The sequence below is a fragment of the Eumetopias jubatus genome, unplaced genomic scaffold (assembly GCF_037043125.1).
Source record: "Eumetopias jubatus isolate StellerSeaLion01/CBP00866 unplaced genomic scaffold, mEumJub1_p1.0 scaffold_2, whole genome shotgun sequence".
NCBI classification, from domain to species: domain Eukaryota; kingdom Metazoa; phylum Chordata; class Mammalia; order Carnivora; family Otariidae; genus Eumetopias; species Eumetopias jubatus.
Window position 1 is genome coordinate 87,562,217 of NW_028274808.1, and position 23,975 is coordinate 87,586,191.

At 36.9% G+C, this 23,975-nt stretch overlaps 1 protein-coding gene across 1 annotated transcript in view; it reads left to right on the top strand.

The window, feature by feature from the left end:
• Positions 1 to 23,975, top strand: part of SLC7A11 (solute carrier family 7 member 11) — a 79,488-nt gene continuing 55,513 nt past the window's right edge. Inside the window, exons 1-5 of the mRNA XM_028102289.2 lie at positions 1 to 585; positions 4,130 to 4,256; positions 7,845 to 7,960; positions 16,206 to 16,331; positions 20,423 to 20,522. Coding sequence (XP_027958090.1) covers positions 309 to 585; positions 4,130 to 4,256; positions 7,845 to 7,960; positions 16,206 to 16,331; positions 20,423 to 20,522 — 746 coding nt within the window. The 5' untranslated portion in view covers positions 1 to 308. The remainder of the gene's footprint in view (positions 586 to 4,129; positions 4,257 to 7,844; positions 7,961 to 16,205; positions 16,332 to 20,422; positions 20,523 to 23,975) is intronic.

Below are 23,975 nucleotides of genomic sequence, written 5' to 3' on the forward strand. Positions count from 1 at the left end.
GAAGCTGAGCTGGTCTGTAATCATAGGGCAGTAACAGCGGCCGCAGCGGCAGAGGTAGTCCGAGGAGGTGGAGGAATGAGAGCACCATGAACACACAGGTGTCTCTGAGGGGTAATTAGATAGCTGTGGAGGAGAAAATACACCTTTGAGTTCTTACCTGTGAACACAAAAGCACTGAGCGAGACAGTCTGAAAGCCAAGAGGAAGAGGTTTGGTCAGTCACACCAAGAGACACCAAAGTTGAAAGTTTGTTTTTTTTTTTTTTTTTTTTCTTCTTCCTCTGTTTCATTTTTCCCGTGTGCCACTACAATGGTCAGAAAGCCTGTGGTGTCCACCATCTCCAGTGGAGGTTACCTGCAGGGGAATGTTAATGGGAAGCTGCCTTCCTTGGGTGGCAAGGAGCCACCTGGGCAGGAGAAAGTGGTGCTGAAGAAGAAAATCACTTTGCTGAGGGGCATCTCCATCATCATTGGCACCATCATTGGAGCAGGAATCTTCATCTCTCCCAAGGGCGTGCTCCAGAACACGGGCAGCGTGGGCATGTCTCTGATTATCTGGACAGTCTGTGGGGTCCTGTCACTATTTGGTGAGTGCAGCTTCTTCTCTGGGGGTATGTCTGCGGCGCTGGGCAGTTTGCTGTCTGGGAAAGCAGAGGGTAATTTTTCAGGAGTGAATGAATGGCACAGGCTACATCAGATTTTCTGATTTTTGTTTAAGTGTGCAAACTACCCAAACACAGTGTTCACTCTTGGCAGGAACCTGAATTCCACCAAGTTGCTTCCTGCAGCCCGTACTCCCTTTTCCTGACTAAGACAGACTGTTTTCTGACTTTCCCTGTGGCCATGAGAGCAAAAGCTAACTGATGACCCAGTAAAATACATGTGAACTTTCTGTACCAGGCAGTTTGCTTAGTTACGTATGTTTGAGGCATCTTGGCAGCCAGCATGCTGAATGAAACACCTGTGAAGTGAAACCCGGCGTGGCCTATTTAGGCACAGAACTGAGCATTCAGCAGAAGTGTTACGGTGTTTTTATTGCCAAAACAAACCAGGCGGGATGGGGTGCAGTCTTTTTCTTTTTAACTTTTGAACTTCGCGTGCTTGTCAGTTCCTAATGTTTTCTCAAAAGGCCTTGCCATGATACCATGTATGGTGGCACATAACTCGATTCCTGTGATAAGTGGGAATATTGCAAGGGTCTGAGCATATTTCAATTTTTTTTCAATCTTTCATCTCTCCGTAACACCTATAAACTCTTGCAATATAAATAGGAAAACTGGAATTGGGTGTTAGCTTGCCATGCTTGCCCAGATCTGTTTCCTTCATTTATAGTTCACTTGGTCTTCAGGGACATGGATAACGCGTCCACCTGTCCACTGAGTCAGTCTGAACAGAACTACTAGTAGAAGCATGATGATACAATTTTGCTTCAAAATCTACATCGCTTTTATTGATTTGATGTTAATAGCAAAGAGGTAATAAATGCCTTTCATGGGGTGGGCAAATTACTAGAAAGCTGCCTGAGTTAGTTATAAAGGTGACAAAAACTGGTGGAGGGTCAAAAAAATTAAATTTTGCTTACACTATGTGGTAAATGTCCAAGATATATTTGCTCTTTTGTAACAACTAGTGTGTTTTAATTCTAAAAGTCTCTACTAACACAAAGCTTTGTCCTAACTCTAGGGCTAAGTCTTAACTCTTGGTCCTACGCGTACCAATCCATTCATTCTTAAGGCCTTGTGATGTTTTAATGCATTCCTTTGGGTATTCATCTAGAGAACCCAAATTTCCATTATTAGGAAGAAGGTATTTCATGGAAAACTTGTTAAAACAAAGCCTTAGTATAGAAAGATATATAGAAGAATTATTTTTGGGTTTTTAAAGAGTTTGTGGTATTCTGTATGGTTCTGGCATGTACATTTATAGACAAAAAGAAACCTAATTGTTGCTCTTAAATGACTTTGTGCACCCTCAGTCTTTAATCTCCTACAAATACTTGGTAAATTCAGAATACATCAATGTCTAGTAGGAAAAACCATAACCAATTTCCTGGACTTTTCATACTTGTATACATGCAGCTCCCACTGTGTGCTTTGATGTGTGTATGCAATAAAAGGTTATTCAGATATAGTAAAATGGATTGGGCTGAGGACTGAACTAGTTAAAATGCTATAGTGCTATGAAAATATGGTTCTGTGTAAGTATATCGACTCAAGCAGACGCAGAGGGAAAAAAAATTAAAAGGACTAGCTAAGGTTACACTTGAGTTTATATTCTTTGATTACTAATCACAGGGAGCATGCTCCTGTATTAATCTACTTATCTGTATTTACATTTTATTTGTCATTTAAGTTCCTAGGAGCTTTTTGACAGGAGTGCCTTCCTAACAGGAAGCAAAGCAAAATGTAAGGAAAACAAATCCTTTTTCTTAAAACTCTAGAACTCTGGGACTAAGGGTAAAGAATCTGTATATTTGGTTTATAATTTTTTTTTTTTTTTTTAAAGCCAGGGTCAATACATGTTTTTTTACATCCTGTTTTGAACTTTTTTCATCTGGGTAAAATGGTTATGGCGCTTGAGACTTTTAAATGAAAATCTCATTCCTCTAGAATCCAATTTAAACCTAGGGCAACCATCCTGGAGTTTCAGCAAAGCATACACAGGTCTGGATATTGATTCTCTGGCAATAAATTCTGAGGTACTTAAGACTTTCCAATAACATTTTATATTGGAAGCTTTTTTGTACAGGCTACCAGCATGGCAACTGGTTTCCAACAGAGTGAATTGCAGCTAGTTACAATTATTTACAAATAGGCAAGCTATATTAGTGATCCTCAAATATCAATCTGCAGACCAGTTACTTTAAAATCATCTGTACAAATTTTAAAATAATAGATTTCTTTGGATCCCTCTATTGGAGATCTGGACTCACTTGGTAGAGAACAGGTGTGGGGTATGGCCTTAGAGTCTGTTCTTTGTGTGTATTTAAGTAAGAAATTTACTTCCATATGATTCTGATACAGAGCTAGGTTCAGGAACAGGATAAATGATATTAAGATTTCACTGAATATCCAAATTTTACTCCTCTTGGACAGTTCTGCCTGAAGCTTTTCTGATCAGTAATAATTTCCCACACTTTTAGTCTCTGAAGTAGCTCTGCCAAAAATTGTGTTACATTTGAGTACTTTGCAGTATGAACAGCATTTTTCACATAGTATCAAGATGTATTTTTCATTTTCCTGATAGTTAATTGCTCAAATTAATAAGTATATTTCATGAGGTGTCCTCTGTGTATCAGGCCCGGTACTGTCCTTGGTGCCCATTATCACATGTGTACACACAGCTCCCTTATGAGGTAAGAACCGAGATCTCCATTTTACAAAGGAAGAAACGTAGGTTTGGGGAGGTTACATGACTTGCTCAGGTCCATGTGAATCGTATTGCTAAATGTTGAAATTGCTAACTGTTTAAAATTAATTTTACCTAATATACATAAGTTATAGCATCTCTTTTTAAACAGTATTTCAACTACCCAGAAGTGTGCATTTCAAAAGAATCCAAGAAAACCTTTTCTAGAAATAGAATATTGGAGTCAAAATTCATTTTGTTGACAGACCATGTCCTACAAATTAAATGAGGTCTTGCAAGGCCTAGAGTCTATACTTTTCTGAAGAACAAATAAATCTTGTTAATTTTGATGTGTGACAGAAATACCATTTATTAAAAGGATTCTTAATTTTATGAGGTCAGTTTGAGATAATTCCTTGTCTTGGTGTGTAGTTCCTTTAAAAATAGGTTAGCATTATTGGCATCTACTCTTTTCCTCAGGTTTGAGATTAAAAATTCTTAATAATATGATACTACTTTAGAAGTTTGTCTTTACCATTTCAAGTAAGATTACATTGTTTGAATACAATGAACTAGTTCTCAAATATGAGGAAGTTATAAGGAGAATTTGGTGGCTTCTAACAATCAGATGACTGTTTCTTCTCCTGAAATGAGGACCTCATTCAGACCAAATGATGTAGTAACGTTAATCTCATGTAACATAAACATTATTGTATCAATTCTTCTCTTGGATGACTTGGTAATATTTTAACTCTGTACCTTTTTATTATGTACTTTTCACAGGAGCCTTGTCCTATGCTGAATTGGGAACAAGTATAAAGAAATCTGGTGGTCATTATACATACATTCTGGAAGTCTTTGGCCCATTACCAGCTTTTGTACGAGTCTGGGTAGAATTGCTCATAGTACGGTAAGAGCATAGATAAGAAAAATATTAAGGAAAAATAAATCCATTCATTACACTCTCTTTGAATCATCTTAATTATTTTTAATGGATTAGAACTATGCATGTCACGTGACTATGTTGTAAACAGGCCTATTTCAGGGTTTGAAGCCTGTATGAAATACCTCTGTCAATTAATGTTTTTAACGCAGTTCTGTCACTTGTAGTACTTCTCTGTCCATGCCAGACTTTTAAAGTTACTGATTTTCTTTACTGTTCAATTATTCTCTGACATTTTTGGAAGATATGTTGACCTGAAAGGATACAAATCATGAAAATCTACCTTGATAAATCATACCTTTTGACTGGCCAGACAAAATAAGTGCTATGCTAGTAGTTGGGGTTTTTCTTCTTGTAGATTACATTGTCATTTAACTCTACTGAGTTGTCGTGACCAGGAAACTTCTGTGCCTAACAACTTAATGTGTCACTGAGTTTACTACTTTACAGAAAACAAAACAAAACAAAGCTCGAGTGACTCACTTCCTCTTGTCAGGCAAATCAGTGAACTATAGTTGTGAAAAAAAATTTTTATTGCTGTAAGATATGTGCTCCTTTCTAATTGGCTTGGCTTAAAATCAAACCAAATAGTGCTAAGTCACTCTGAATAGCAAATTTCCTTTACCTTTGCGGGAAATCTGTGATGTCATATGAGAAGTGTAGAGTATCACAGTTCCTTCAGGCTGACTGCTACCATAATGTGACTTGCACATTCTGATTGCAGACTTTAACAGAAATAACTGGAGAAACTTGCTCTTACCATAAACTTATCAGACATATGCAGCGGAGAGCTCCTGTGAGCTTTTATCCTAACATTTTTCTAACAAAGAGCTTAGAGTAGTATTTACTTCTATAAGTCTGTTCTCATTTTAGACAATTCTGCATTATTTTAAACTTGTTATAATGAAATAATAAGAAAGGAGTATTTTGGTCATTTTCTAAAATCTGGGATTTGCCTGGGGTGTACCTTCTGATCTTTTTTGATTTATTTGAATATTACTCTTCAAAGGTTAACCTAAATCCTGTCTTTTCCACAGTTCATTTCCTGTTCGCCCTAGTTTATATTTCTTTTCTCTCTTAATTCTTCGGAAAAAATGCAGTCTCTTCTTATTTGACATTCAACACGATATCTTGTAGTCTTACTTAGTATTTCCAGGTATCTATGTTCTGTTTCCCCTATCAGAAATGCAGGCATTTTAAGTACATAAGACCAACTCTCACACTTTTTGAAACCATTATACTTCTTAATCAGTGTCCTGAGTATCACAGATAGTAAATTCTTTTTGAGCAGCAATATTAAATTCTTTTGAATAATTTAATTCTTTTTGACTGAAAGTTTAAAGTTATAATATTTTGAATACAACATTCCCAGCACTCAAATGAGGATACTACTTATTTAGAGTGCTGGCCTATTAGGATGGTGAGAGCCTGATATAGCTGCACTTGAATCCCTCTTCAGCTGTGTATTTGTTGCATGGCTTTGGCTGATTGCTTGGCATTATAATGAACATGATCGCTCTTTTCACAGTAGCACAGATACAGTGCTCATTCACTTATTTATTCATTCCTTAAACAGCTACTGAGTGGTGAATGGTAAGTTAAAGAGATCTAAAGTGGAAGGAGCCACAATTCCTGTTCCCAAGTAGCACAAAATTAAACATTAGTTAACTGCAAGACAGCTGCTTCGTGGTGTGTGTGTGCATGCGTGTGTGCGTGTGTGTGCGTGTGTGTGTGTGTGTGTACTGACAGAGGAAATTACCCAGATATATTCTAGAAGCTTTTTTTTGAAGGGTTCATATATTCCTTTGTAATAAGGGACTCACATTGCTTGGCTGGTCTTCCAAATAAGCAGAGTAATGAATGACTTGAGGATTGATAAGATACCTAGGTACTTTAGTATTTCTCATCTGTTAACAACACCCATGGTGTCTAAATACTTAAAATGATGCTTCATACTTATCAGGAATAATCTGTAGGACACAGATTTCAAGAAAATAAATATCATACATCAGTACATAGCAGGGGTCTTTAGACTGAATTCACCTGTTAACCATATATTCAAATGTTTATTGGATTTCTACTTATGATAGATACTATACTAAACACTGGGGATAAAATAGTGATTAAGATGGACAGAGTCTGGAATTCATGGAGCTCAGGGTCACACGAGGGAAATAGTTATCAATCAAGAAATCACATAGTGAAGATAAAGTTGCTACTGTGATAAGCACCGTGAAAGGGAAGCCATGAGACTGAGTGAGCAAGTGTACTTACTCATAGAGCTCTCACCCAATCAGAAGGTTAAAGGAACTTCCTTGAGCAAAAAAAAAGATTGAACAAAGATATGGGTATAAAAAATGTCAGTGAGTTGCTGGGGTTCCTGGCAAAGGGTATTCATCTCCTAGTGGGAAGAAGCAAACCAAGAGGAAGGGAACGCTTAGACCAGATGGAGCATGGAAGGATTTTGCATATCCTGAGCATGTTTTGAAAGCACTAAAATGACGTGATCAGATTTTAATTTATACATTAAAAATTTGCAAATGATGTAGAATAGGAAAAATCATCTCTTGGGAGTGGAAGAGGGGAGGGTCTTTAGGAAAAGAAGAAAATCAAAAAAATATATGGTGCTGTCTATTACAAGCAGGCTAACGTTGGAACATAATGGTGGTTGGTTTTCTGACAATCTAGGGATTTAGCATGGGTGCTGAGTAACTCTGAGAAGAGAAGCTGAAAGCGAAGATTGGCATGAGAAGTTAGATAATTCCATGAACTTGCCTGTGTATTTAAAGAAGATGCATTCATATAGGAAATATATTTAAAGGCACATGCAATTTTCTCATAGAAATATTTGAAGAATTAAAGTAGAATGGTTTGTTACCTATTTTACTATAGACGTGAACTTATTTAATTTTCTTATCTCATGCACGTTTTCTCAATTGTATAAAATCACAACAACATTTTTATTTTTCAACTTATGCTTCGCATCTAAATGTTTCTATGAAGCTAAAAATAATCACTGGGCTCTTCAAGTTTTTGTCTGTACTGGAAAAATAAGAATATAATGTCAAGGACAAAAGCATATATTTGCAATGAGCAATTATTAATAATAGTTTTTGAAGTTGGGTTTTGTATTCATTTTCCTGACCATGCCCTGACTCAATAGTTCTGTACCCTTAACCTGTTTGTGCTGTGACTGGAGTTTAGTTGTTGACTTATTGAGAAGATGCTTCTTGTAAAGCTCAGCTCTGTTAGGATCTCAAATAGTAAACTAGATTTTTAAGAAAAAAAAAGTCAAATCTAGGAGAGCAGGGACAAAACTGATGTCACCCAGTCTTACTTCCATGGATAGGGGAAGTTTAAACTGGCCACCAAAGCTATAGGCCATATTTTACTTGGATTGTCTGTGACAACCTAAGCAAATAGGAAGTTTGGAAAATTATAGGCTTTTATATTTAACATGTTCTTGATGTTGAATAACATTACCTCAAGGTAGAATAAGTTTAGTGAAGATGCTATTTGTTTTTTCCTTTGTTAACCTAATTTTTTCTTTTCCAGCCCTGCAGCCACCGCTGTGATTTCTCTGGCTTTTGGACGCTACATTCTGGAACCATTATTTATTCAATGTGAAATTCCTGAACTTGCGATCAAGCTCATTACAGCTGTGGGCATAAGTGAGTATCGTAGGTATAAATATGAAAAGGAAAAAAAAAAGCAAAAGTGATTGATGACAAAGTTTCTATGGAACTTTTTTTGCATGATGGGACTGCTCTCCACATCCTGCTCTTTTGGCTTCAGTTCCTTGCCAAATCTGTGTTGGAAAATAAAAGAAGGATTCGGAGTAATCCCTGGTATCACATTACATGCCAGGTTTGCATTGGATCAATAGATATGATGTCTAACCTTTTGATGTAGGCAAACAAAAACCACCTTATTAGTAAAATAGTACACAAAAAGAGAATTTAACAGATGAAAACCCAATTATTTTATGGATTTTTGAATTAGAAATTATCCTTCCTCACTGATAATATGTTGAATGATAACTCACTTATCCTCATGTGTTGGGTGTGTATGTTGTGTTCATATATTTTATAGTGTTAGCAGACTGTCACTTTCAGTGTTACAGTTTTAGCTGCCAGTTGATGGTCATGATAAAAGTCTTTTAATATGTGATTATTAGTAGCACTTCTCAGATTAGGTCTCCAAATTAGGAATTTGTTCATTTTTATCAATGGGCACAAATACTAGACTTTTTTTAAAGAAATAAAAAAGAGGAAAATACACAGCATTACATAAGTGATATGAAGCCAAACCTTTGGATATTATGGGAAACAATAGCTCAATTTTAGATGCTAATTGAATCAGTTCTAAGAATTAATATGATCACATTTGATTAAGTTTGAACTATTTGGAAATAGTAAATGACACAGGAGTAGCTGAATTGCATACTCAAGAAAAAAAATTCAGTTATGCATAGCAAAAATATTTCAGTAGAACAATGAAGAGAACAATGCACATTCGCCAGTAGAGAGGTGAGTGCTTTGTTTGCAGGAAAGAGTTAGGAATTACACATAAAAGTACCTCTAGTGTAGATACATATATTTTTGAACTTAGGTCCATTCTGGATTTGCGAAAATGCCAATTCACCAAACATGCACATGCTATTATTCTATGAAATGTTTGAAGAAAGACAAAGAAAAATACTCGAAGTAGAGATTTCTGAGTTCTGGAGAGGTAATGGCAAACTTCACTCATCATGCCCTTAACACACGCTACAGATGTGAGACTCAGGGACAAATCATTGAACCTTTCCACACCTCAGTATTCTTACCTGTAAATCCTGCGGAGTCTCATCGGGTGTCTTGTGAGGATTAAATGACATTAACTGAGACAATGTATGTATAGTGTTTTGGGTAATGCCTGCAATTTATTAAGAACAAATTGCAAATGGTAGCTGTTTATACTCTTGGGGGAAAGCATCATTTGAAGTTCCCATGAGACCAAGGGTCCTTTCATTGCTATATTTCCAGGCCTTCACGTGGCTCCTTGTGTGATATTTGTGTTCACTAAATATTTGTTGACTCACTGGTTTTTTTGAGAGAGGTCTACGAATTTTTCTCTAGCAGAAAAATCTCCTTGTTGAACCTGGAGGATTACACATCTTCAGTTTTCTCAGGCAGTAGGACAATGGTGGTAAATGAAACAGAGTTTGTTCAATGTGATCTTCAGATCTAATAACATGAGCTTTGGTGGGATGAACTATCTTAGCATAGTAGTTACAGCTTAGGCTCTGAAGGCAAACAGCCTGGAACTGAAACTTATTGTGACAATTTCTTAGGTGATTTGGAGCTAAATATTAAACCTACTTAAGTATTACTTTTATTAATTGGTAAAATATCTGTGAAAAGATAATCTGTCTTGGAAGGCCGCAGAAAGATGAAATCACGTCAGGTTTTTAAGGCCTTTAGCAAAGTGCCTTGCTTGTAGAAAGTTCTTGATAAATGTGGTGTCCCACTAAGGGATTGGACTAACAGCCAGTATTATAACCGTTATATTCTTGTCCCTTGAATGACTGAGGCAGAATCATACCACAATTATTATATTAAAAAAGAAGATAGAGGTAATGTTGCTGAGGGATTTGTAAATTTACAATAGAAGTTTTAAGAGCTCTCTCTTGTGTAGGCACGCATATTTCTCAACTTAATTAAAAGAATTAGCAAACTTTCAGTAGATTTTATGTAAACATTTACAAGTCTGCAAATATTGCCTGCTTTGGACTTCAAATGAGATGGATAATCATGACATACTACTACATCTGAGAGTCTGGATGACTCTTTTTCTTATCCCAATGCTATTAAACTTTTTGAAGGGAAAATTTGTATTTTGTAGGAGAAAATGGAAACTGTTCAAACCAAAATTTTAACACAGTTGTAGGTAAGGCCAATTGTGGTTTACCAAACTCCTGTGGTAGAGATGGATGATGGAAGAGTTCACAAAGCCTGAGTAAATCTTGGGTGAACCTAGACATTTTCTTCATTTTTGCCATTAGTTATGACATTAGCTTACAAATTTTGATGTTCCGTTTGCAAGCTTGAGATTCTGAGGAAATGCATTCCTATAATCAGAAGCACTGAAAGAGGAAACAAGGTATTGTTATGACTCAGTGGTAGGTCGTGCTGTGGGGGAAGGTGAGACTCTTCTTTGAGAAGAATTTAGCTTTGATGCAGCAACAGGGTGGACATGGAGATGCAGTGAGGAAAGTGAGACTCTTCTTTGGGAAGAATTTAGCTTTAATGCAGCAACAGGGTGGACATGGAGATGCAGAAGGAGAAATTTGGCTAGGGACAAATCTCTCCTATTCTGCATTGTTGAAAGTGAGTATCCATGATTTTCTGCCTGTGAAGGGTGGAAGTTTAGTGAGATGTGGAAAACAGAGTTTAACTGCATGAATTGCTTCCCTGTATTCCTTGGGGGAAGGAAACAGTTTGTGATACTTTGAAATCTCTAGTTCAAGTGTAGAAGAAGCGCAAACGTGAAGGATCTTGTTAGAATCAAGTCACAGAAAAAAAGGAATGTCAAGTTTTGTGAAATGTCAACCAACCATTTGAGAAATGATAGTGGGGTGGGAGTGGGGAGTTACTAAATGCTAATTTTATCTGCCCTTTGTTGAAAGTACTCGATTTCATTTCTGTCAATTTGATAAAGATGAAAAGTTTTTGCTTATCCAAACTCCTGTCCATTTGGGTAAACACGTCAGGCACAGGGAAGTCCAGCTGGAAACTCATACACATCCACACGAGGTGCTCTCCTCTAGCCCAGTCTCAACATCATACCCATGCAACGCCAGCAGGTTTCCCTGTCCATGGAGCTTTGGCAAGGATTGAAGGGTGTTCGATCCGTAAAATGATATCCAGTCTTTTGTTCTGGTCTTCTGAAACTCTTCCTTATATAGTATATGCTTGAATGGCAGAATATTATAATAAAAATACTTTCTTCAAAATATGAAACCTCATCCCAGATCCATTCCTAACAATCTCCGAGTCTCATTTTCTTCTCTCTTAGTGTGTGTATAGGTGAGTAAAGGACCCCACCCTGCTTCTCATACCTGGTGGGAATAATTAGAAGAAGCAAAGAAAATAACACTTGTGACTGCATTATAGGAAAAAAAATAGCCAGTTCCATTCCATATCACTGTACTTTCTTTTCCCAAACTATTTTCCTGGCATCACTGAATTACATGAAAGAAAATCAAGGATCAGTTCTGGGCTAGCATTTCAAATACAGCATGTGGAGTGGTTTTGCGTAAATATTCTGAAGTCTGGCTCTGCCACACCTAAATTACCAAGACAATGTATTCTTAGGTAGATATACATGGTATTGAAATATATAAGCACTACAAATCAATAACCATATCCTTCAGGAGGATGACAAATAAAATGTAGGATCAAAGTATCCGGAAACCCTAGCCAAGATAAACATGAACCTTAGCAGAGAAGCAGAGCCACTAGGAGTTTGGAAGACCTAGGTATACTAGTGAGATCACGTGTGTCTTTTGAGCTACTTCCTCATTGTTACTTGAGAGCTAGGCGTAAAAGTGTGGACCCTGAAGTCAGTTTACCTAGGTTCCAGTTTATCTTTAGGCTTACCTGTGTGAACATAAGCCTGTTAAATACTATCCCAACTTTCAGCTGCCCATCTGGAAAGTAAAGCAATGATGGTGACCCCATCATAGAGAGATGAGGGTTAGATAACATTAACCATGTAAAGTCTTTGTACAATGCCTGCCATGTGATATTAGTTTACAATTATTTAATGTTTACCAATTTCTCAATATCGAGATCCTAGATATAGACTGTCTCTCCTTTTTAAAGATGTTTATGGCTAGACGCGTTTATCTTCTCTGAAATCAATGCATCCAGGAAATGACTGCGAACAAAGAGAAAGGTAACCCAGGCAGCTGTTATAAAAAACCGGGGAATGATCGACTTTAACTCACCACATGGCATACATACAGCATCCATATATTTTATCAATTTAGCGTGAAGAAGTCAGAAGTAAGAAACCATTGAGAACCTGAACCTGGGAGAAAAACCAATATATCCAGGCTCAGTAATCTTACTCAGCAAATCTGAAGATGGACTTGAATTATAGAAGTGCAGAAAGAAACACGTGGCAGTCCTTCACATTTCCCTAAACATCCTCTTCAGAAACAGCTCCCTTCAAATATGTATTTCTTATCTCCAAGATTTATACATATAGCTTTCATGGCTGTGTTTCAGTTCTTAGAAAACTGCTCTATAAATAAGTAAATAAAAATTATATGTCCCTGTTTTTTCATTTTGGTAAGGAAAAAAAGCCAAAATTGACATAAATAGTTTCTAATGTGTGACATTTGCAATTATTATTCAAAGGGAGTAAAACTAGGTGGGACCACAGAACTTACTCAGATTTCTTTTATTACAATGTGGGTAGACCATCTATAAAAATCAAAGTAGATATTATTTGTTGCAGAAACTCAGAAAGCTCTTGCATTTAGTGAACCCCAAAGCCCCTTTTCAATATTGTTGGATAAGCAACATATGTAGACGGAAATTTCTGTGTAAAGGCACACGATGAAACAGCACTTCTAGTCACTTGAGGACCTTCACGGTGCCTCTGTCCTGGCTGCCTGTTAAGCTGTATCCTTCAGGGTCATAGAGGTACATCTCAGCTGGAATCTGGTGTACCAAATAATGAGTGCAATGTGTGGCTGTTCAGATACAGTGGGATTTTGAGAAACCTTTGAGAAGAATCAGTTTTAACCAGAATTTTTACTACAGCTGCCCGAGGGGAGTGCAAGATGAGAGAGATTATCGATTCATAGTATTTGCTTGATTTTGTCTTCCATTTTTAAGAAAACTTTACAAAATAGAAAATAAAACCCCAAATGCTCACTTTTTTTATTTCAATAGGCATTAAGTCTTATATTCTTTATGAAAGTAACAAATCCTCTTTCCTCTCCTCAAATATATAGATAGAGGTTCCAAAAATAAGAATGCCTCTTTCTTTGTCCCTCCTCCTCCCTCTCTCTTCCTTGCCTCCCTCCCGTCCGCCTTTCTTTTCTTCCTCCCCCACTTCCTCCTTCCCTTTCCTTTCCTCTTTTTCTCTTTCTCTTTCTCTTTCCTTCGTTCTTTTTTTCTCTCTATACAACAGCTCTTTTCTATTGTGGAGTACTTTCAGAAATAGTGTTTTAGGTTTTAGGAGCTCTATTTAAAAGAAAACAGTGCTTTTTTGTTAGTGGTGGGAACATGAGTCCAATTTTTTTCAGGCCAATTCTGAATCTCCTTAACTAAAAAAATAATGCTTTTCACATGATGACTCATTTATCACAGAGTCATTTGCATAGAAAAAAAGAAAAGAATAACTGGATGATGAAGTGGGGAAGAGGGTTGCATTAAATTATTTTCAGCACAGAAGTGCTTTATGTTGAAGAAAGAAAAATAATTTTACTGTTTTATCCTCCGTCTGATAAAGTAATGCACTCTGCCATTAACAATGGACCTGTCTTTCTTCATGTGTTTAGCTTCAAACATAGGTAAAATATTTCCCTTAGCCTCCCATGGAGATTATTTGGGGTTCCAGCCTTTCTGATCATTCTCATCATTACTCCTTTGAAACATTTCATCATTAGTAGACCCCTATTTAACTTTGTATGGGATCTTCTGATCCCTTATTTTCCCATCTTTGAATTTTTCAAAAATGAAAATTGTTTTATTGATTTTCACTTAGAATGCTGCATGTCCATTATAAAAAATATTGAATGCAGAAAAAGAAATAAAAATAAAAAATTATTCAGTATTCTGTCATCTATAGAAACCTTCTGTTAGTGTTTTGGTGAACACTCATTCAGATATTTTCCCTTCATTTCTCTCTGTCTTTGTCTCTCTCTCTGTCCATCCATCTATCCATCCATCCATCCTTCTCTCTGTAACTTGCTATACTCGTCAGTAATATATCAGGAACACCCTTTCATGAAATACATATTTAACTGCATCATGATTTTAAATGGTGCATAGTAAATCATTAAAAAGGTGTACCTTAATTAGCCTTCCTTTAGGAGTCTAGGTTATTTTAAAATTTTTGCCATTACTGTATATGTTATGTGTTGGTAACATTTGTACTGATTCTAAAGTTCTGAAATGAGCTAGTGATTATACAAGGCAATGGAAACTATGAAGATAACTGATGACTGTGTAATAGGAATACTTCCTATTGCAACTCGAATTATCAAAATCCTGTGTATTGTTTTGTCCCCTGAGAAGTATCTTCATACATCTGTGTTATTTGTTTAGGACGGATACACCTTTTAAAAGATAAAGCTTATAGAAAATAACTGCAAACGTCAGGTATGAAGTAGCTTTGGCGGGGGTGGGGGGTTAACACTGAATATAAACTTCTGGGAAGAGCATGAAGTTGAAATCCGTGCTCTAGAAGAACCTCTAGAAGTCATTCCAGCTGAGTATAAAAGTCAGGGTCTTAGAGTATCACCATTCGTTTCATGCCTTCTTGGCTGAAGGGTAGTTTTTTTAAACTGAGGATCCAACTCATTCATTTATTCAACAAAATTGTGTTGATTATCTTCTTGGGCTAAGCATGGAGCTGGACACTAGCAATACAGAGATAGAAAATGCTTGTTCTGGGGCGCCTGGGTGGCTCAGTCATTAAGCGTCTGCCTTCGGCTCAGGTCATGATCCCAGGGTCCTGGGATCGAGCCCCGCATCGGGCTCCCTGCTCCGTGGGAAGCCTGCTTCTCCCTCTCCCTCTGCCCCTGCTTGTGTTCCCTCTCTCGCTGTGTCTCTCTCTGTCAAGTAAATAAATAAATAAATAAATAAATAAATAAATAAATACAAATAAATCTTTAAAAAAAAAGAAAATGCTTGTTCTATCCTCAGGGTTCTCATGCGCTACCATGTGGGGAGAGTGGATAGTTGAGTGCTACTCAGGAAACTGTAGATGGCATCATTAAGAAAGGGAAATTCTGCTGGCTTCACACCCAAGGTGTATCCTAGGCCTGGAACTCTTTTGGACTCATTACTTAGAACTCTTTTTGTCCAAGTCCCCAGACACATCTTGGAAGCCTGTATTTTTAGGGTAGGTTGAAAGTCAGTCACTCCTTCATGTGCTAATTGGAAGGTGGAGAGGAAAAGCAGAGTGCCCACTAGGGCGAGGTCTGAGAGTGAAGAATAAAATACTAGCCAACTTCTTGACATCTTTCTTGAGTGATTCCATCCTGGCAAGTGCATATGCGTAACATCATGACAGTAGGAAATAGTTGCCTGACTTACCAAGCTGGAGAGTCATATTCAGCAATTTGATTGCATATTATGATGACTTTAGGATTTGGTTAGAAGATAGACATATTTTTTTAAAGATTTTATTTATTCATTTGAGAGTGAGAGAATGAGAGAGAGCACATGAGAGGGGTTAGGGTCAGAGGGAGAGGCAGACCCCCGCCGAGCAGGGAGCCCGATGTGGGACTCGATCCAGGGACTCCAAGATCATGACCTGAGCGGAAGGCAGTCGCTCAACCAACTGAGCCACCCAGGCGCCCAGTTAGACGATATTTTTATATGATTTTTAAGAAACTACAGTATATGCCCACTCTTACTGACATATACAAAGACCAAGAAATGAATTTTTACTGTCTGGTGGTTTTATCCAAGCTTCTCAAACTTCAAGGTATGCATAAAAATCACTGAGACATCTTGTTGAAATGTATCTATTAGGTCTAGGGCAGTTCCTGAAATTATGCATTTCCAAAATGCCTCCAGGTAATGCCAACTTTGCTGGTTAATGGGTGGCACTTTGAATAGCAAGGACCTAAGATGTCTTCATGCCAATGAGAATTCACCTTTTGTGACTTCATCTATTTGTTTGCAGCTGTAGTGATGGTCCTGAACAGCATGAGTGTCAGCTGGAGCACCCGGATCCAGATTTTCCTAACCTTTTGCAAGCTCACAGCAATTCTGATAATTATAGTCCCTGGAGTTATGCAGCTAATTAAAGGTATGGACTGGAAAGTAAATGCTTTTTAAAATACGTATCTGCTTTTGATCTTTCCTAGCACTAACTTCCACTTGTACTAGCAGAATCCCTTAATTAGTCTCTGTTTGTGGAACTTAGACTCTATACTGTCATCGAATTGATTTGAAAGACTGCTGCACTGGGTGGGGGGGTGCACTGGTATTTACAGCTGAATGGCAACAAGAGAATTAAGACTGGGCCAAGCAACAAAATAAGGCATCAATGAATTCTCTCCATATAAACTCTTTGGAGTGAAAACTCAAAGTGGAAAAACAAATCTGCCATTAGTTTCAACTACAGATAACTATAGCCTCTTATATTTACTTTAAAATAGTTCACTAATAGTAATAAAGACTAAAGGAAAAAGGATATCTGGAAAATAATGAAAGATGACCAGTAATTCTTTTACTCTATGGCTATTATTACTTTTACCTTGAGAATAGTTTTGATGGAAGGGGAGTCAGATATGGGAATAGCATTCCGAAAAACCAAATATTATCTGACAAAAAAAAGTTGTAAAAACTTAATTTTTATTGTTACTTTATTTTTAAAGTAAAATATGCTTTTCTATGGGAATGTAATATCATTCTGGGGGAGTATATGTAGAGTTGACTGTTTAATAAGAAAAGATGAGATGGTTGAGCAGGTGATGTTATTTAGAGTTTCAGCTGTTTTAGGGAAGAAGCTACATGCAATTGCTTGGATCCAGTGGAAGTTGTTGGAAGCGTAGGAGGTCCAGGTGAATTCATTGACAATGGGCTTGGTAATAGGGAATAGGAACGTGAGATGAAATTGTGAAAGAGTGACGTATAATTTGGGCATCTTAAATATTTAATGTTTACATTGATATTGTCTGTTCCAGGAAAGGGAATTTAGAGAGAAATTTTATGAAGTTGCAGGAGAAGAATTACACAAAGCAAAAGGAAATGCCAAAATTCAGCAAAATAATTGCTGATGATAGAGGCATCAAACAATAACAAACACTGAAAGATCTGTCACTCTGTAGCTAGGGCAAGGGAGCTGCTCTTGTGCATTTACTAATGGAAGATCTTAGAACTCTCCTGGCTAAATGATTGCATCAAATCAAGCAACTTTGGCCAACTCAGAGTAAACACAATAAAGATTTTAATGCTATGGCTTACACTAAAGAGAAGACGTGAGCTCGCTCTTCTAGTTCACATTGGCCGCCACGGAGCTGGCCTGCTCATTTTATCTGATCCATTAGAAGTGTGGAGAACATAATCTGTTTTGTTAGTGCTTTCTTTTTATGGGCTAACTCTTTAGTCTTCTGTAAGGAGTTTCTTCCATTTTTGGAGAGTGCAGAGACCCTGAGTCATTGACCTTACTTCAGTTCTAGTTTAGGTTCCAAAAGATGATATACTATCCTTTAAAACTCTAATATAAGACTGTAGTCATTTTTTTTTAACCACCTATTTATATATGTATGTGAGATGAGGTGAAGTTTTCCAAATGCTATTTTATTGTAAATTCCTTAAGAACATAGATCATAATATATCTTTTGCATCTTTCTCAATTTAAAATAGAATGATCCTTTAATTAATATTTATGCTGTCTTATCAGTGCTTAATGTGAACAGGCTTCCTTTTATAGCTCACCTAATAGAGAAATGCTGTAACAATATTACTACATTTAAAGAAAATTTTATTATTTTGGAGACCATTCTTAGCAAGCATATTTACTCTATTAATACAAAATGTTGATTTTTCTTTCTAACTTAATCACAAATTTTTCACATTAATTTGAAACTCCAGGAAGATAAAAGCTTTACTAATACAGAGTGTGCATTTATTTCCACTCTAATCAGATCCTGAAAATAGTTGTATGTTCTGTACTTATGAGGATTTGTTAAACTTTCCTTTGAATATTATGACTTTCATATTCCTGAGACCTCTGTTATTCATCCGAAATATTCCTGAAGTCTAAAAAAGCCTCTCTTTTGTAATACTCTCAAAATAACACTTTTTAGGATTTATACTTTAGGACCTGATCTTCAATAAAGTTTGGTTTTTCTTATTGCTTATTCAGTACTCTACCCTTAGAATATTATCTCTTTAGGCCAAGGAGACCATATGTCATGATAAAAGAATATTCAACAGATGTTTTTATCTGAGCTCCAGTATTTATATTTCCCTTCTATGAGGACACAGAGATGTTTTAGTAAAACAGGCATTTCTGAATTCACTGTGTCATTTTTTTTAAATGAACTATATTTTGGCACTGGTTACTTTGAGGGAACAATTATTTACTGTACAACTCAACCTTCTCCATTTTTGGTCTCAAAGCTCGTACATATTATATTAATATATATTGTTGTCTGGGCAACCCAGGCAACAACTGAGGTTTCAGTGAAGAGAGAGGGTCATAATCACATATATCATCTACCTCCCATCCCTCTTTTTTTTTCAGATAAACAATGGATTATATTTTACATAAGTATATCTCAAATATTCCATGACACATAGTTAAACTAAAAAATTACTATTTCTACAGAAAAATAACACAGTGATAAATATTCTGAATCTTTTATATGCCCATCCCTCTTTTATTTACTTGAGTGAAGACCAATTTTGAAACAAAATCACATTTCCCATTTTGGTGATCTCATTTGCTATTTTCTTTAAGAAAGAGACTTTTTGTGTTTAACTTTGAATATTGGCTAAATCTGAATTTTTTTTTTTTGTAATTATCCAAAGGATAAACAAGAAAAAGGCCCAGTATGATTCACAAAGTAGGGAAAAATGTTATGAATTAAAGCATTCAATCCACATGTTGATGCAAAATTTGTTAAGAACTATCTATTTTAAAATTCAGTATAATCTCTTTTCAGTGTTTCTAGAAGGAAACCATGCCATTCTCTAAGACAGGGTCAGTGGACTTTCTCTATAAAGGGCCAGATGGTAAATATTTTCAACTTTGCTTGCCATACAGTCTCCTTCACAACTACCCAACTCTGCCATTGCAGAGTGAAATCAGCCATAGACTGATAATATCAATCCTAATACACAAATAAGTGGGCCTGGCTGTGCTCCAATGAAACTTTATTTACACAAGAAGCTTTGGAAGGCAGATTTGGTCCACAGGGTTTTCTACCACTGTGGGTACTTAATAGACTACAGGGGAAAATAGAAAACAGAATGAAAATTAAATGATGTGAGAAGGTGGTTCTTGGGTTTTTTGCTACCTCCTCATTGAGAGTAGAACTGTGGATATTTCTTTCCAAGCGTAGATGCCAAGGGCAGTCTGCCCCGAGATGGGCTGCTTTGACATGAACATTATTTTGAGTTAAAAGCAATCAAAACCCAGCAGATTCAGGAAAAGCTCTTTACCTCCCCCTGAGCTATTAACAAGATAGTTTCCTCTTTACCTAAGAGACTCATCTTACATAGTAGGGCAACTTTTGTTTTCCACACATCTCCTTTTACCTTCCTGCTAATGTTCTTTCTCCCCTTTATATCCTCAGAACCCTACTCCCCTTCCTAGCTCATGTAACTATCATATTGCCTCACTGTCTTTGGAATTTCCATGTCTGTGGAGGTTCCCCATATGTATGCTATTAAATTTGATTTTCTCCTGTTAATCTGTCTCATGTTAGTTTGATTCTTAGTCCAGCCAGAAGGATTTTAAAGGGCAGAGGAAATTCTTTCTCCCCAACACAAGCATTAAATTATCTTTATTTAAAAGAATTCTATCATACTCCTGTTAACTGTAATCTGTATGGTTTACAGATTATTCCTTAGTCTTCTTTTATGCTCAAACTCTGTAAGAGTAGAGGCACACTCAAACAAGGAACTGCTTTGCTCTTTGCTATAATTTTATTAAAAGAGAAATGTGAAATAGTGTCAGTGGTAATCAATATACCTTTGGGACTCCTCCTCTAGAATGGATACAGTATTAATAGATGAATCTGGCAATGAGCAGGAAGTGAGAAATCTGGACCTGAAACAGTATAGTTCATCCCCAACTCTCCCATTTCTTTCTCCATGTTTATGGTTAAAGAATGAATAATAACCAATTCTTTGAAAAGTCCTAAAATCTTTCTGTTCTCATTACAGGGCAAACACAACACTTTAAAGACGCCTTCTCAGGAAGAGATGCGAGTATTATGGGGTTGCCACTGGCTTTTTATTATGGAATGTATGCATATGCTGGCTGGTAAGTTGATATCTCTAGATCTGGTGGTTTGTATGGGTCATTAATTCCTTCGTGTATTTTGGTTAAGTGCCAAGCAAGCTGCTAGACGAGTGTGAATAGTCACAATCCAGCACAATCTGCCTTTTTTGAAGTGAGGAAGATGGTGTGGCTCCCTCCACCAGGCCACTTACTGTGCATATGACTTAATGTAAGCACAACTGAGTTTTTCAGTCAAGTTAACTATTAGACTTAGCCCGATGTTATAAAAAACAAACAAATGTGGGTCTTAATATTGCCAAAAGATCTGTTACAGCCACTAAGTCAGGAAACAAATGGGGAGGCCTGGTGTACTTTGCCAGGGACAACTGCTCCATCCTGGGGAATCCTGAGGGGGCTGAACAAATTGAAAGTACAGCTCCTGACTGGGCTTCCCAATACTGTTGCTGAACAAACTCAGATGAACTTGTTGCTAGAGAAGCCAATAACTCAAGCAACGAGGGTTTAGAAAAGGGAAAGAGAAATTTATTTCAGATGCTGGCACCTGGGGGAGGTGGCAGGCTCAAGCCTTAACAATCAACCTCTCTGCCTGTAAGATGAACACCTATGGGAGAGGTTTGGGGGTTAAGTGCAAGAGAGCAGACAGGATGCACGTAATCATGGGGTGAGTATGTGTTCAGCCCTTGATCATGGGTAGGGAAGGGGACATGTGGGGTGTGGTCTTCTAGGCATTCCATTGTTAACAGGGCTTTTCTGGTCCAGTGGTTAGAATGTTCTGGTCATTGCAAAATGTCTTTGTGCCTCAAGAAAGTATAATAAGAAACAAGCACAATGGGTTTAGTTAGAGCATGAGTTAAGTGGTTTTGTCTATTTCTGGTTCTAACTGTTGGGGTCTACAATTGAGCAAGAGAACTCGCTGACATTAACCAATGCAAATCACTTATAAGTCTGTATCAGTGAGGACATAATAATGCCATGAGAAATTAAAGATTAATTCTTTGCTTGTCAAAAGGGCTTTCAGTTGAAGCTCCAAGGTTGTTTGCAAATAGTGGTTAATTGATTTTTCTCTACTGTCCCATGAGAATGAAATCATTCAGATATAGAAATAAGTAAGGTGTTCCCAGAAGGTTAAATGATACTCGAAAAGCAGGGTAGGAAAAACTAAGATGGTGAAAACAGGTATACTAGATAATCTGTTACATTTAAAGGCTCTTACAAATTCCTTAAAATTTCCTCAACATTTGAAAAACAAAATATTCAGCAAAGATGATTAAAACCACTATGCCATGGGTACATTTCCTTTGTGCTTGTTAAGCTGTGATAACCATTCTGGTTGAAGCATTAGAACTTCATATTTATGCCTTATTTTATTCAGGAACTTGAATAACAATAATCATGGATAAGGGTGTGCGATTTTTTACTAATTAAATTTTATTGATCTAAGACTCAGTGGAAATGACTGTTACAAGAAAGCCCACTAGGTAGAAAAGTATTGCTTAACCATCAAAATCATTGTAGTAAAATTAAATTTCACTGTTTTGGAGTTATTAATAGCAAAATCTCTTTTTAAAAATTATTTATAGAGCTAATAGTTGTACAACTTTAGCTGTGAGAATGTTCTATGAACATAAAAATAGTATCAGGAAACCACACTAACTCAGAAATTATGTAAATGCATTTAATATAAATTTTATTTTCTTCCGTTTCTTTAGTTTTTAGATTCTTACCTTCCAGTTAGTGCTGGAATATAAAGATATGTTTCAAAATAAATGGAGTATTTACCCTATTAATCTCATTGAATTGTGAAAATACAGCATTAGAGGAAAATTAGGAGGGTATAGGAATTTAAAATCTTAACCTAGCTTTTGAAGAAAAGTATGTTTGAAAGGCATTACAAGGTTGTAGCTCTATGTGGTATAGGATAAAATATTTGTATATTCAAGAAATATTCTTACAGCTATTGTGTATAAGTATCAATCTTGAATCACACAGTATATTTAAAGTCTTTTTATTTTTGTCCAAAGCACAATGTGGTGCTGGGCAGAGAGAAGAACAGAGTTGTGATCACAGGGTTAGTAGCAGAATCCACCATTCTATGGCTATTCAGCCTGCATCAAAGCTCTGGTGCCCTGGGGCAGCAGCCAAGCTACTGGGAGGGTAACCCAGAGACCAGAGTGAAGTGGGGAGGTGGTAAAAGCTTTCAGCTAGAGCCAAGTGTTGGGAGCCCAGCAATATTCAATCAGGAATGTGGAATGTGGAGATAGTCACAAAGGAGATTTGATTAATTCTATTGAATGAAGTTTCTTTTGCCTTTGAGTGCCATGCATCTGTTACCACCGAATCTTAAAATATTCTTCTATCCAACTCACTCTCCCACTACCAGTACCAGATATTCAGGTCAGCAGCTTTGTGTTGAGCAAACCTTCTCTACTTCTGTAGGCTTTGGAGGGCTGAGGGATTTTTCCATTTCTCTCACTCTTTTCATTTTAAATTATCTTATTATCATAATATTTTGTTTTATTGATGCTGAACCTAAAATGCTGCTCATGCCAAAATGATTTAAAAAATAATTTGGGTGATATAGACAGACTTTAACAATTCATGAAGTGGGCAGTCTCTACTTTCAAGAGTCTAGAGAACCACAAAGTGGGGTGGAAGACAGGAAGCTTTTATAGGATATGCTTTTATAGAAATCTTTCAAAGCATAAGGGACAAGGAAGAGAAAAATAGAAAATGAGTAAGGAACAAGGAAGTAAGTATAGATCCCAGAGTTGGCATCTGGGGACTCAGTGGCCCCATTTTGGGCCGAGAAATGTATTTCAGTGCTCTCTTTACAGGGAACGTGGGTTTACGTGAACTTTTGTTTACACTTTTACCCATATGATCCTTCTCTCCACTCCCTATTTTAAAGAAGAGGAAACTGTTGATTTTCTCCTGTTCTTAAGAGGGGTTCGAGTATAGTACTGGAAATGAAGACCGGGATTTTAAATGCAATATTACCTGATACAAGTGGCTTGTGCAGAGACAGAGGACTAACTGCATTTCTCTAACGTGGTTGTTATGCTACCTGAATGCTGCATTGTGGATAGGTAGAAATAATCTGGTTGTTAATCTGTGGCCGTCAGTCTTAGAAAAAGGAAACTGTGTCTAGAAGAAATAGTCTGTTGGTTCAGAGTTCCAGAGAAAAAGTTAATATCTGGTTGTAAGTAGAACAAGATGGAGACGAAAAGAGTTCACAGAGAGGGGTATTTATTCCCTTCCCAAATGTAATCCTGCCTCTCTGACCTCTCTCTGTCTTTCACAGTATAATGACAAGACTAGGTGATGGAATTATAAATGGGACACTGTAAATGAGTCTCCACTCCCCATGCAGCTGCCGTGACAACGTTTGATGCAAACAAAAAGTGTGGGGGGCATTGCAAATAAGTCAGACGGAAGCAGCTACTGTCATCAGAACTTAACCACCTAGGGTGTAAG